A 13,282-nucleotide genomic window follows, 5' to 3' on the forward strand; every position below is an offset into this window, starting at 1 on the left:
TTGAAAAAAATTGATATCGTACGCCAGTGAGGCTTTCTCTACAGAAAAACCCCATTAACCTTCAAATGACATTTTACTCTTTTGTACAGAGAGAAAAAACCAAGCGGTAAACTTAGCAGTGTCCTTTCGACACGGACTTTTTACCTCCGTGTAATTAAAAAGTGTTCAATGTTTTTGTCGGGGCTACGTGTAAACACTTCTGATACTAGGTTTAAATGGAACTATTTGTGCAGGTACAGTTATTTTTTGCGTTTTCTGACATGTTTGCTTGTCTTATGGTGAAGACATCGTGTCCTGTATAAATACTCCACAGTTTTCACGAACGTGTGGTTTATTCTTTTCGCGGGTCAGGTCCCGTTTAAGCGCCTTAATCCTTCCCTTGGCTTAAACTTGTACACAAAATGTGCCAGAAAGCATACATTCCAATGTTTAAAAAATCAACAAAACAAACCGAAAAATCTATACATTTTTTAGATGATATTTTCTTTCGTGTCACGCACCCGCTAAATATTTGCAATGAAAATAACTAATTCCGTATTTATTTAAAAGGAATCATTCATATTTCTACAGATTGATAGTTTATGAAATATTATTGGTGTGAGCTGGTGATATGACCACCATACTCGAAACATGGTAATGATATGTGACAGGTGCGCGCCGCGACTTCATAAAAGCTAGTCGCGAGGGAAACCTTTCAGAATCACAGAGCGCTGCTCGCGGCTGACACATGTAAACAAAACTGCCGGCGCGATGTGGCGATTCAACGTTCCTCTTTTGAAAACCCTTCGTGGGTCGTGTTTAATACCTGTGTTACAACTGGGAGCCACATTAACTTCTCTTTAACGGATTTCGCATTTTTCACTCCGGACAATGCCTGGATACGGTATGAGGGAGTGTCTTTATAGATGACTGAAGCTTTGAGCACCGCATGCCGCATGTCATTTTGACGGCAGGGATGTTGATAGTCACAAAGCAACTCGGAAGATGAGATATTGAGTCGGATATTATTACACGTGTGATGACAACCTTTGAGTTGCGAAAATGGAAATATTTCGTTTTATTCTTGGATTCTTACTATCAATTTTGATCATCCAAGGAAATGCACAGTTTGAGACGAGTCCTGCTCTGGAAGAAATTACGGGTGAGTTAAGTCGACACTCGTGTTATGATGTTCATTTTGAGCTGCCAAACTTAACATGTAATACATGTTCTTCTGCTTTCTTCTCCATGTAATACGCTTGTCACGGAACTTGATTTCACTGTCGGTATTCATGTCCCCCAAATGACATTGTCATTTTTTCTTCTCTGAACATACACAATATCATTGGGAATACCTGTATTAATTGAAGTCGAACGAAGAAAAGGTATCACGTTATTGTAAAGGTTTCCATTTATAATTCATAATCCAGTAACATTTCTGATGCTATGAGATCGATATTTTCTACCTGTGGGTAGCTCCTGATGTTGTCATTTTCTGCCTATTCAGATTATAAGGAAAAACAAAAGTATATCAAGCGGTGTCCTTTTGAAATTGAGATTGGAAGCGCAGGCGACGGATTAGTGTTCATTGATCTTGATAAGCCAGACTGAGCTCACTTCGAGCGGTCGATCCATGTCCCAAGCTATCTGTTTGGCCATGCTGACTGAAAAATAACCAAATGAAGATATGAAGTGGTATAACACCTTTAATTGAGATATTATTAAAGGGGTGTTTTGATAGACTTTGATAAAGGAATATTTTTAATGCTAAATTAAATGGAGTTAATTTTCTCACAATCATTGTGATATGTTGTGTGATTAATTTGGGATGTGTGTCCTTTGTTTTATATAAGTATATCAAGTAAAGGAAATATTGGTTTCACATACTGTAACCAAGAGGAACTGTAATAACACCCGCCTATGATGTATTAATGGACCCCCTCAACTGCCAAGAGCCTCTCTCCACTCCACACACCTCGCACACCTCTCTCCAAGCCCACACCTCACTCCACCCCACCTCACTCTCTACCCCCGCCCCAGTCTCTACCCCCACCCAAACACACATCTCACTCTCTACCCCACGACCCACACCACACACACACACCTCACTCTCTGCCCCTGCCCCAGTCTCTACCCCCACCCAAACACACATCTCACTCTCTACCCCCCCCCCCCCACACACACACACACACACACACACACACCTCACTCCACCCCACACTCTCTACCCCTTACCCCAGTCTCTACCCCTGCACCAGTGTTACCCCCACCCAAACACAAATCTCACTCTCTGCCCACCTCCCCCCCAAAAAAACACCCATTACTCCTTTCCCCCCCCACACACACACACACTTCACGCCACTCCCACACCTCCCTCCAACCCCCCCATTTCCCACACACCCCACACCATTCTTTCCCCCCACCTCACACACCCCAACTCTCCAACACACCTCATCTCTCTCATTTTAACTTCAACAATTAATGCACATCTGTGTAGGTATAACATTTATATTGCGCTGTTGGTTTCTGTTCACTGCTTCAGATTTGTATTTGAAATATATATTAAATATTTTTATTCATATTCTCACACCTCACATCTCTCTAATTTTAACTTCTAATTTAGTCACACACACACACCTATGTTATATCAATTATGCCAAGTATTTCATTGGACAACAATGCACATCTGTGTGGGTATAACTTTTATATTGCCCTGTTGGTTTCTGTCCACTGCTTTCGATTTGTATTTGAAATAGTTATGAAATATCTTTATTCATATTTTATGTTACACAAAGTACATCAACTCGCACTGCTCCTCATGAAAAAGCGTGTGAGAGACCTCCACATTTAAATATAGACCATGTACATTGCAGCAATATGTAATAAATCCAGACTACAACAGTAACAGCACAATGGAACAATGTCAATAGCAGGGTGTCACTCAGGCATAGTCTATTGACATGCAATTAACAACCCATAGCTTTCAAACTGTGGCGGGAAGGATTTAATGCAGTCCTTTTTCCTTGCTGTTTGTTGTTGTAGCTTCTGATGTGTATTGGTATGAATTATGCAGTCACACACACGCATTACACATGCTGTGTGGCTTGTATAGATGCTTGTTTCATGTACATTGTGCCGGTGATTACATCCCTGTGAGGTGAATGGCAGGGGTATATTACAGAATGTCTATTAACTAGGAAGTGGTAGCTCTGTAAACCTGCTCCAGTAATTGTGAACTTGACAATGACATACTTGAACTAATTAATGATAAGGGACAAACATTTAATTGAAGTGGGGTGTGTTTGTGTGTGTGTGTTGGGGGGGGGGGGGGTCGGATTGGTGGTTGCATCAGCATTTTCCAGTATCACCGGACCTACTAATATCTGTGTTAACTTCCAGTAGGCCCTTTTAGGACCAGTATTGATTTTGAAAATGATTTTAGAACAGTAATGATTTTAGCCACAAGCCTCGGGTCCATTAAATCCCTTTCTATCCATTTAATCTCAGCTCACAATAGTCCAAATATTAACGCTGAGTCTACTGAAAAAGGTGCCATGCGGCAAGTTCATGCTAGAATGTGTTGATGCTATCATCGTGAATGAAACTGCTCTCTGATTTATGTGGATAAATGATTGTAATAATCTACTATTAAACCAGTCATACCCAGGGCTCGATTTAAGTTCATTGATTTAACTTGCACCAGGTTCATGTTGACATGAAAACCCAGTTGTTCCAACCAAAACCAAGTTGAACCCTTGTCCCATAATAAATTTATCAAAGTTGAAACATTGGCCGGTCTGCTGCCAGTGTCACATAAATTAATAATGTATTGCTGTAAAACACTACATATATATCGCTACATATCGCTTCTGCTGACTATGTTTTATAATAAATAAACACTCTTCATACAAAACATTTTTTCTCAAATTTATCATGTTTTATTTTTTTATGTGAATTGACATAGTGGTTCAATATTGAAAAGTTTTTGCTATTTACATTAAACAGACAGAGCTCAAGATCAGCTGTATTATGCATAAAATATGCATATATAAACAGATATATGCAAACAAATCAAATTCCAGCATATCAAATGTGCAACAAAAACTATAAATATGCTATTAAAATAAAATTAATGCATATATTACAACCATTAGATGAAACGATTGCGTATATTACAACTGTTATATATGTTGCAATTCACTTACCGACAGTTACAATCAGAAAAGCTTGTGCAACAAATATACAGACTGAACATGCTGAAGAGAACATTGGGCCTAGTCAATGTTCATGTTGTTTCTTTAACAGTCACTGATTTGTGTTTTATAAAAAAGCGCATTCCTTACAATACTAGGTTTCGCAAACAAAAATGGCTTCCAGGAGAGGGTATACCAGTCACATAGTTTTAAATGATTTACAGGGATTGTTTCCAAGTTAAAATACCCCAATGTCAAGAAACAGGTGGGTAAATAAAAATTGAATGCCCTTTAAAAATTGATACAATCAAAATCAACCCCCTTAGGTAAAATATCCAATAACGAAAAGCTTATCTATAGCTCTGAATGAAGCCCTCACGTAAGTTACGTCCAATTAGTGCCTCACGTTAAATAGCCTTGTCTTGACGACACAGTACAGTCATAAAAGAGCCATGCTGCTCCCAGGAATGTCAGTTATCAAGCTGAGGTTGTCAACCAGTGAAGATCCAGGGTAGAATAGGTCTTCAGCAACCCATGCTTGCCATAAAAGGAGACTATGCCTGTCGTTAAAGGCGACTAACGGGATCGGGTGGTCAGGCTCACTGAATTGGTTGATGCATGTCATCGATCCCAATTGCATCGATCGATGCTCATGATGTTAATCACTGGATTGTCTGGTCCAGACATGATTATATACAGACCATTGTCATATTTTGCTGGAATATTGCTGAGTGCGGCTTTAAACAACAAACAAACAAACAAACTTTTCAAGACAATAATGCTGATATGTCTGATCTTGTGTGTATGTTGTCATATGAAATGCAAGGTGTATTGTTTGGTACTGTGTTTTCATAACAAATTATTACCCATTATTTTTTAATTTTAATTTGGAAATTTATTTTTTTAGAATGAACATAATTTTAGTCTTTCATAGATGACATGAACTTTAGGTTGTTTCAGAACATATTTAACTACTTTTACGAATTACTATGACAGCCTCTTTGGTGGTTCAATCCCTGCCTTTGTCACACCAAGGGGAGGTCGGATAGCCTAGTGATTAAGGCGTTGGCTCATCACGCCGGAGACTTGTGTTTGATTCCCCACATGGGTACAATGTGTGAAGCCCATTTTCCGGTGTCCCTATCCGCAATATTGCTGGAATATTGCTAAAAGCGGCATAAAACCATACTCACTCACTCATTTCCCTTGCCCTGATTATTTATGTGGAAATCAGGAAATATTGTTGCTGCGTTGAACCAAAAGCCGTTTAATGATGGTGCTTGTTTTTTCAGTAACTGGCACTGTGAATTAGGGGGATAAAACAATGACTGGTCAGCAGTGGCAATAATTTCTAAAACTCCCAAGCAATTTGACAATACTTTGTAAAGTCTAGATTTGTTCAGTTTGAGTGGAGAGATTCACTGAACTCCTTTCTAGTATATCAGGGATTCATCAAGACCTGCTCAGACGCCATCATCAACTGTTGCCCCAAGTCTGCAGCAAATGTACTTAAAACTTCCCAAATTGAAATTTAAAAAAATCCAATGTTAATACATAATAATATACATATACAAAATAGTGATTTTTTTTACCAATTTGCCTGCCATGGGCACTCAGTTTAAAATCCTAGATTAAACCCCTGGTATATAAAAAACTCAATTTCACATAATAAAATCTTAAAATATTTGTCCATGACGTCCCATGTTCAATGAGGTCTCATAAATGAACTAAACAGTCAGTAATCTGACACCTATATGACCAGCACACATTTTCCATCACTAGATGTGTTTGTTTTCACTCTTAAAAAGCTTCATGCATGATTTACAGAAGCTGAAGGATTATGTGGTTTTCACAAGGGTACACAGTAGTGGCAATATTCAAACAAGGGCATCAGAAATGCCTCAGGCTAGTTCTGTACAATGCCTAGCAGAACAAAAAATACAATTTAAACAGTAAATCAGCATGTCTGGTGATTTTTTATCTCAAATTTCGAATTTGTACTGACCAAGTTTCTCATCACCCGTTCGTTTGCCGGACTTCGCTAAAGGGGTACGGTGTAAAAAAATTTCTGCGCTTGGTATTCATGGTATTCGAATTTTCTTTTTCTCTCCAAAATATTGAATCTGCTAGAGGGGGGTGCGCATTATACATGGGTGCGCACTATACTCAAGAAAATACGGTAAACAGTGTACATGTGTGGACTAACTGACATTTTCCAGTTATGACAATTCTGGGTAGGCAGTAAACTATAGAACCACAGCTATTATGACATTGTGTTTTGTGTAGACATTTTCTGTATGTTAAACAGGTTGCCTTGACTTATCCGTGTCAGGGTGACATCGATGTGATTATAGTGCCGGAAATAATCTCGGATGTTTTAAGCAAGACCCTGCGGCAGGCAACTTAGGAATAAAGCTTTTTTTGGAAGGAAACTGATATTTTTTAAAGGTTTTTTCTTTAAATCCTTTGGTGTTTTTGAGCATTACGTTCAGCGCTGTAAAAACTTTCACATCAATGGGCTTTTAGATCGCTACAACCATATGAAAGACACATTTCCCAAAATGCAGCTTGTTCTTGTGGATACATGTATGAAAATGTCTCACACTGTTTCTTTTCCTGTCCCTTTTATCATGTTTATAATGATGTAAGACCTGATTCATTCTTCTACTCTGAGGGAGAGCGGAAGGTCTGGGGTGTGATCCCCGGCCGCGTCATACCAAAAGACGTTAAAAGATGGTACTTGTTGTTACCCTGTCTGGTGCCTGGCATTAAGGGGCTAAAACAAGGACTGGTCGGCTCGGAGTCAGTATACTGTGTCTGAGTGGGGTATTCATGTTAAACTGCGGCATGGTATCTCAGTGTGCTGGCACTATAAATCAGTCCGGACTAGTACAAGCAGCCACACACACACACATGTACATGGATGTCACTATATAAGTGCAATAATCTTGGACGCAACGTTAAACCCCATTTCATCTCACCTTCTCTGAGGGAGCTGATCTTAACTCTATATTGAATGGTAATGCTAATTTTACAAAAAAAACCTACTTGTCTAGACATCTTAAAATCAGTACATTCGTACATACTTCATTCCAAAAGGTTTAAACTAACTTGAGACTGTAAATCCCGTGTATATATTAATGTTTCTACTCATTACACCAAACTGTTGTCCATGATCACTTGCTCTTGTTAACATATTTAGTTTATCATCATGTACTGGTTTGTATAATGCCTTCATGAATATCACTTGTACCGGAGAGGTATTAACATAAGCCTTTTCGCTTGTTTACCGATCCATATTCATTGAATTTAAAATATGTTCAAATCAAATCAATAAAACTTTGATATAATTCAACTGGGACGGGTAACTCGGGTACTCGGGTCTGAGTACGACCTGGGTACCCACAGTACGACCCGGACCCGTGGTTAGTCACGTGATATATTGTTTAATGACAAAAACTCACTAGAGCTCAGTGGTTTAACATGACACTACAAGTCACTCATGTTCCCATTTCTTTGTGACTATGCACACATTCCTTTTGACTTGAGTAAAGTGCTTCAGTCAACTTCAGTGTGCGCATGATTTGATCGTTTCATAAGAGACCATATATCTATTATATAGTCTCTGGTTTCATACATGTATATATCTATTATATAGTCTCTGGTTTCATACATGTATCTAAACAGTTTTTGCCAGGGCTACAGTTAAACTATTCCCATTTAGACATTGTGTTCCCAACTCTTGAGACCTACAGCATGTACAGTGGGTACCCGGGTAGGGTCGGGTAATAGGGGGTTGGGTACCCAGGTAGTAAATTTGGACTCGTCCCAGCCCTAATTCAACTGTTATAAATCTTTGCAAAACAAATCATTCATATATGGTTGTGTCCTTCTATATGGGTTGATGTTTCCCAACAGTAATCACTTTCAAGATTTTCTAGCATATCTGGGTTTCCTAGAACAGAACTTAATGCTTAACCATGGAATAAGTAGAGAAATTCTGGAATGTTCTCAATAAATTCACGAAACGTAGAAAAACTACATTTGTTTGTCATCATCAGCATACATGAAGTTGTGGGTTGTGTCCCTTAGATGTGCCAGGAACCCATGATCATGGGTTTGAATCCCAGGATTACCCAGACTATGTTTCTAGGTTTGTCAGCACTACACCTGTGCGTGTAGGTTTCACCAAAGTGGTAAACGTCTGACACCTGCATCACTTCATGCTTACCTCCCAGAGGAAGCGGGGAGCACGGGTGGGCCAGTCGTCTAAGTTGCTGCGATTCGCTGTGCAGAGTTGCGTCCCTTGGGCACTCCAGAAACCTATGATTGTGGGTTCAAATCCTGGTTCGCCCTATTATGTTTCTAGGTTTGTCAGCACCATACCCATGCTCTTGGGTTTCACCGAAGTGGTCAACATCTGAGACCTGCATCACTTCGGGCTTTCCTCCCACATTAAGCTGACACGTCAGATGGTTACTAAACTGGAAGACTGGAAGTTAAAAGCGGCGTTAAACCCGACTCACTCACTCACTCCCACATGAAGCTGACATACTGTATAGTTGTAACGGAAATACTGTTCAAGGCTCACTCACTCTCACTCACTCACTCACTCACTCACTCACTCACTCACTCACTCACTCACTCACTCACTCACTCACTGCAATGTCTACTCAGGCAGAGGCTGGTCAGTTGGTCAGTGGAGGTCTTTATTGATGGATGAATCAACCAGTTACACATCACTCTGTTCAATGTTGTCACGCTCCAATCCCCAAACACATCCCTTCATGCCTAGTGCTGTTAGGTCACGTGACAAAATCTACCAGAATGGATTAACTCAGGCACGCTCTGGTTACAATGTCTTCAAGTCGGTATGCCTAGTAGTTCTAGGGGTTCTTGTGGAATTGCTATTGATCTAAGGGGTTTCTGGCACTCTCCTGTTAATTAAGGAACTGATATTTCTTATGATGTTTATAGTGGAATGAAGTAAATGGGTTTTGAATTTAAAGTTTGATTGTAGGCCAGAACAATTTGATTAATGTTTTATGGACTTGCCTGTCATGTTTTAGCCGTTTTAATGGCTAATATTAATCATGATAATGCTTACTAATGCTTTATTACAAAATACACTGTTAAGCCATGTATTGTTTTTATATGATTAATGAGACTGATCGCCATAAAACCTGTGAAATTAGAATTCTTTTATCGAAATATTTTGTCCGACTCTGTTTTACAACTAGGTGAAATTGAAAACAAAGTGATACTTGTTGCGCTGTTAATAAAAAATGTGAATAATGCATATAAATTCTTATTCTAGCAACAAAACCAATCGATTATCTTTCGGTATTTTTTGTCATGTTTAAACTTGTTTATTTTAGATTCAGGAGTAGCTTTACTAATCTGAAAGTTGAATTTTGTTGTTTTTTCTAACATGTCTAAGCACCTAGATTGAATTTTGAGCCATTTTATTTTGTATAACAACTAATAAAAAATAAAAGGCATTTGCCTGCTTAAGCAAAGACTAGGGAACAGATTGCATTTCCACCAGAAAACTTACCCCTTACAGCTTAATACACTTATATTAGTAATAAGCACAATTCAGTAATAGATTAAATCACTAATTTATTTTATTTAAAAAAAGTGATTTTTATTTTCATGCCTACCCTCCTGTCCTCAGGTGTTGTGTGGGTTTATTAAAAAGACAAGTATTTCATTTGGCATTTTTGATGGATTAGGGTTAGATAACAGAAGTCTTCCTTTATTCTTCCTCTATAACTCACGGGCTCGCATTTCAATGAACCTGTAACTTAACCCCTGGAACATTCATGCATTATTTAGTATTTTATGACTAGGATCAGATGTCATTAGTTGGATCTATTTTCTATATGAACATTACTGAATGCAATGAACATGACCCTGTAACAACAAGCAACAGTGTGATCCTTGGAGATACAGTTGGGACGTCCTTTGTTGGAAACCCAAACAAAATATTTTTGTTATCAACAGAAATATTACTAGTTATTGTCCTTCTCTTTCAATAGTTTCATCATGTACACTGGGAACTTAATATGAAGGCAAATTAGTTCTACAAATCATAACCTTATAAAATAAATGAACAATTTATTCATTAATACTACTTTGTCACTGTTCTGATATTAGCATCAGCCATGCTGGGATGAGTTAAACAATGTATGACAATGTTTCATTACTACCAATAAATCCTGGTTATTATTAATAATATATTGCATACCATGATGACTCTTTACTTCATTGTGTGTTGTACTATTTGTCCTGATTGTAAGCAATAACATGTCATATCTGATGTTAAACAAATTAAGATGATATTGATTTTATCAATGTCAACATTACAGCAACTTCTTGATCGACATAGGTGAATTAAAAAAGTAATTGATTGATAGACGTATGAGAAATGTAAGGCCACAATAAAATAAATTCCTTACTAAATGCTGTAATATTTGTTTGTTTGTTGTTTAACACCGCACTCAGCAATATTTCAAATATTTGACGGCGGTCTGTAAATAACCGAGTCTGGACCAGACAGTCCAGTGATTGGTATCATGAGCATCGATCCAAGCATCTGGGATACAATGACATGCATCAACCAAGTCAGCGAGCCTGACAGCCTGACCACCTTATCCCGTTAGTCGCCTCTTACGACAGGCATAGTCTCCTTTTGTGGCAAGCATGGGTTGTTGAAGACCAGTTTCTACCCCAGATCTTCACGGGACGAATAAAAAAGGAATGGTTTGATAAACGTATGAGAAATGTAAGGCAACAATGAAATATATTCCTTATTTGCTGTAATAAGTGTGTGTGTGTGTGTGTGTGTGTGTGTGTGTGTGTGTGTGTGTGTGTGTGTGTGTGTGAGGGGTGGGGGGTGGGTCAATTAAGGTGTGGACCACTTGGGATGAAAAAGTCAGATCTCCATCTCTGCATGGTTAACATGTACACTTTCTACACAGCTGTATTTTCTGAATATAATGTGTTTTACTCACCAGATGATACAAACTGTCATCAAAATGTTCAGGTTTAGTGTGGATGCTTGTAAAGATGACTTGTAGATAGATCTAGAAGTTGGTCAGTGTGCAGTTTTTGAATCAATGTGCTTAATACAGAAAACATGGTAATTTGATACATAGTAATTTCTTGTTAATTTGACATATTTGGAAGTTTGAAACAATTAAAATGCTGATCTACAGGGTCCATAACATTATTGTTTCGATAAGTTAATAAAGTTGGAGTCATTGAAAGTTTACGATTCGTCTATTACATGATTAGCCACAGGTAATTTGGGGATAGAAATTGATAAAACAAGTAATTATGTTGGTCTGGCCTAATGTTAACAATCCAAACTCACATGGAATACCCCTATTGCAATGTGTTGTAGCAGATCTGATGAGATCAGAGATGATAATTTATTGCCATGCCACGTTTACGGTCTAAAGAACAAGTTTTGAGTCAGTGTGTTTTAGCATGGAAGTGTTTATTTGCTTGGTATTGACATCCTTGTCATCAAGCTAAATGCCACACATGGCATATGATAGAATGTCATCTTAACAGAGTAGATATACACCCATGATAATGTATATTGACAAGAATTTATTGTCAATTCAGTAGGTGTGCTTTACTTTACGAGGACTCTACTTCAGAACATGTGTTGTACCCCTTGTCTTAAGCCTGGCCAAAGTTACTCACGGACCCGCCCATTTCATCAAGTAGGATTAATCACAAGATTGGCTGAAATAACATGATTCAGTCAGTCTTGTTTCATCAGGTGATTCAGCGAGTCGATATTGAACACGAAATTGAGTAAAACATCTGTGCAAGGCATGTCACCCTGTCACTCACCAGCTGTCAATGTGACAACAGATGCAGGTTTCATGTCTGTTTCACGTAGGAGAATCTAGTCTCCAGATTCGATACAATCTCTCTGCCTATAGGCATTTACGCATATTTCATTGGTGTCGATAACACAGGTTTTGTGTAAAAAAAAAATAATTTAATGTTTTGTTGTTTTCTTTTGTACAGTTATGGTTTTCGATAATCAGTAATTGTTTTTCATCGGGTTTGTAAATATTTTCCCCAGTTTTAGTCCAGTTTACTTACCACATGTGAAAACACTGGTTCATTTTATGATTTTGTTATTTAACATTGGCACAAGGGATTTTAAAGAATGAAATATGATTTCTAAGTGAAACATCCTTCTAGTTGTGGGAATCTAATTTAACCATGCTATTACGACTTTGGCACTCTAATACAGTGGAAGTTTCGAACATTGTTGATTATAGGGACACTCAGTGTTTGAAATGTTACAGTTACAGTGGCAAACTTAAAATCATAAGGACACGGTTAATATCATAAGGACAAATTAAAAATCATAAATACACATTTAATATCATAGGGACAAATTAAAAATCATAAAGACACAGTTAATATAATAAGGACAAATTGAAAATCATAAAGACAAATAAAAAATATTAAGGACAAAGTAAAAATCACAAGGACACAGTTAATATAATAAAGATTAATTAAAAATCATAAGGACACAGTTAATATCATAAAGATTTATTAAAAATCATAGGGACACAGTTAATATTAGAAGGACACCGTAAAAATAATTAAGATCCCTATGCCTTGAAGGGCACATTTAGAAATCATACTGTTTTCATAAATATAACTTGCGATGATTTTTGTTATGTGAAGTCATTGATTATTTTACTGTACTGTATGCAAGTAATTCAACGAACACATAGAAAATGATAAACATATGAAACAACACCCTCAATGAACAGAATTTCAAAAATCTATTTCTTGTTTTTATTGAAAAGTATTCTTGTTGGCACACTAAAATTTCAAAGGGCACACCAGAACCCTTTTGTGAGTTCCCTAAAGAACATCTGTAAAAGTCTGTCTCTTACTGACCCAGAGTTAAGTGATAAAAGCATCTAACCTTGATCATGTCTAAGGTCAAAACGTTATTATAACGAATACTGATTATCCCTTATAAGGCTTTCATGTGCCAGTAGCTGAAGGCTATTGAAGTGTATGTAGATCCTTAGAGCAGTCATGTAATCTGTGATCCACCATCA

The 13,282-nt window shown here is 37.7% G+C and overlaps 1 protein-coding gene and 1 long non-coding RNA gene across 3 annotated transcripts in view; one reads left to right on the forward strand and one right to left on the reverse strand.

Annotated features, from left to right (window-relative positions):
* The first annotated feature begins 1,017 nt into the window (after positions 1-1,017).
* LOC124120128 (uncharacterized threonine-rich GPI-anchored glycoprotein PJ4664.02-like) overlaps positions 1,018-13,282 on the forward strand; it is a 94,836-nt gene continuing 82,571 nt past the window's right edge. For both annotated transcript variants that reach the window (XM_046482877.2, XM_046482878.2), the window contains exon 1: positions 1,018-1,141. In XM_046482877.2, the coding sequence (XP_046338833.2) occupies positions 1,042-1,141 (100 nt within the window). In that variant the 5' untranslated portion in view covers positions 1,018-1,041. The remainder of the gene's footprint in view (positions 1,142-13,282) is intronic.
* The window catches only part of LOC124120129, a 69,903-nt gene continuing 57,760 nt past the window's right edge, over positions 1,140-13,282 (reverse strand). Inside the window, exon 4 of the long non-coding RNA XR_006858786.2 lies at positions 1,140-1,643. This is a non-coding gene — a long non-coding RNA (uncharacterized LOC124120129). The remainder of the gene's footprint in view (positions 1,644-13,282) is intronic.

Source organism: Haliotis rufescens, unplaced genomic scaffold (assembly GCF_023055435.1).
Source record: "Haliotis rufescens isolate VD_foot unplaced genomic scaffold, xgHalRufe1.0.p SCAF_6, whole genome shotgun sequence".
NCBI classification, from domain to species: Eukaryota; Metazoa; Mollusca; class Gastropoda; order Lepetellida; family Haliotidae; genus Haliotis; species Haliotis rufescens.